Here is a 2,198-nt window from a genome sequence, read left to right on the forward strand (position 1 = left end):
ATATATTTAAAATCATGTATATGAGAATTATATAATTGTTTACATAACTTTAAAATGCTTTAAAAATAATTTAATGTCCAAAAACATCTGATGTGCTTAGCTACTGTTAAGTTGGCCCCTGACTCATGACAACCCCATGTGTTACAGAGTAGAACTGTTCCCATAGGGTTTTCTTGGTTCTAATCCTTACAAAAGCAGTTCACCACACCTTTCTCCCATGAAGCTACTGGGTGGATTTGAACAGCCAATCTTTGGGTTAGCAGCCAATCTCAAACTGTTTGTGCCACTGAGGCTTCTAAATATATATAAAACTAAAAAAAACAAACTCAGTGCCATGGAGTCAATTCAGACTCATAGTGACCCCCTTTGGGTTTCTGAGGTGGTAACTCTTTATGGGAGTAGATTGCCCAGTCTTCCTTCTGTGGAGTGGCTCTTGAGTTTGAACCGCCAACCTTCTGGTTAGCAGTCAAATGCCTTAGGCAGTGCATCACCAGAACTCCTTAAATAGATATATGTAAAAACATGTAAATGTAATAAAAATATTTTTTAAAAGTCTGAGTAGCTTAAAATATTTACTATGTAACTGCTGTAGTCACAGATTTACCATACTGGCACATCATTTTGGCTTGGTTAGCTCTGTCACTTATTAAATATAAATAGCAAAATGACCAAAATTTTTATGTTTTTTGTAAGGATGCTCTTAAAAGGGGAAGGGGGCTTAAGTTTGTATAAGTGGAGAAAAGGAACCAATACCTTTTAGTTCGAAGAACCTCATAGATTTCGTTTTATTTCCCAGTTGTAGACATAAGAGCCTGTGGATTGTCAAGTGTGTATGTGAGGCATGTAAATACTTATACTTCTATTTCTCTCATTTCAATGAAAAAGAATGTTGGATTTAGAAGGAAAACATGCTCTTGCTTGTAATTCTAGACCCATATGTGTTGTTTTCTTTTAAACCAGAATAAGCTAGGACTAGGAAGAGTTATGGGGCAGTAGTCAGATTCCAGGCTACTAGAACAATGTGCACCCTTTGTATGATTGTATAGATATTATTATAGTTTAACATCCCTTAATCCTTCCTGTAATTATTCCTTATAACACGCCTCTCCTTTGGCCCATGGTTTCTCCCTCTGGGGCTCAAAACTACACCTCCACCTAGCAACACCTTGCTTCCTTTGAGGCCCACAAGGCTTCGTTCCAAGTGAGAGTTCTTAAGGATGACCAAACAGGGCTGCTGATATTGCCAGACTTTTTAGACATTGTGATCCTTCATCAAGTGCACATTTCTCATCTGTTTCCAAATAGCTCATGAGGAAGTCTGCACGACCAATGAGGGGGTCATGTATCGCATTGGAGACCAGTGGGATAAGCAGCATGACATGGGCCACATGATGAGGTGCACCTGTGTCGGGAATGGTCGTGGGGAATGGACGTGTGTCGCCTACTCCCAGCTCCGAGGTATGCTTGCTGATGAGTGAAAACATCAGAGGGCAGAGGATAGAAGAGGCAGGCTTTTGTGTGGAAAGCTGTCCTTTGCCAGAGGCCAGGGAAGAAAAATGCAGTGCCACTCCATGGGGCTACTGTGCTGGAGGAGGCTAACATTTCAAGCAGCCAGTTAAGAAAGGCGGGCACATCGATTCTAAGATTCTGAAACATTCCCAGGGTGTAAGTACTTAGACTGAGCCAAAAAGATGACTTCAAAGATGAGAACACAAACATCTAATTCTTTTAGCTCCAGGCCATGCTACTGGATTCATGTCTAGAAAAGACTGGACACATTCTGTAAAGGAAAAAGACATTACTCTTCTAAAATCAGATGCTTGCAGATCCAATTTTAAAGAACCAAATATAGAGAGAGACCAGTCGACTTTGTTTCATTCTGTTTTCCCTCTTGGGATGCAAATATATAATATAGGGGAGGTATTGATCTCAAAAAAACATTTCAGATTTTCATGTTTTAAATTCAAAAAGTAAGATTTAGGTAGAATGCTGAGCTAGTAAATAGTCCAGGTAGCTAGTATGACCTGAATGTGTTCTGTATCAGAGTTATACAATGAGAACACAATTCAGGAATAGTATATTGAAGGTTGCAGAGCTGAAAGAGGCACAGGCCAACCATCTCATCTTACAGATGAGGAAACTGAGACCCAAAGTGGCAGAGTAATATGCTCAAGATTCCACTGAGTCTTTAGAACAGA

General features: G+C 39.7%; 1 protein-coding gene across 1 annotated transcript in view; it reads left to right on the forward strand.

Moving 5' to 3' along the window:
• FN1 (fibronectin 1) overlaps window positions 1–2,198 on the forward strand; it is an 80,197-nt gene that overhangs the window by 13,673 nt on the left and 64,326 nt on the right. The window contains exon 10 of the mRNA XM_007959848.2: window positions 1,306–1,458. Coding sequence (XP_007958039.1) covers window positions 1,306–1,458 — 153 coding nt within the window. The remainder of the gene's footprint in view (window positions 1–1,305; window positions 1,459–2,198) is intronic.

The sequence above is a fragment of the Orycteropus afer genome, unplaced genomic scaffold (assembly GCF_000298275.1).
Source record: "Orycteropus afer afer isolate SDZICR_OR568_19922 unplaced genomic scaffold, OryAfe1.0 scaffold00002, whole genome shotgun sequence".
NCBI lineage: Eukaryota > Metazoa > Chordata > Mammalia > Tubulidentata > Orycteropodidae > Orycteropus > Orycteropus afer.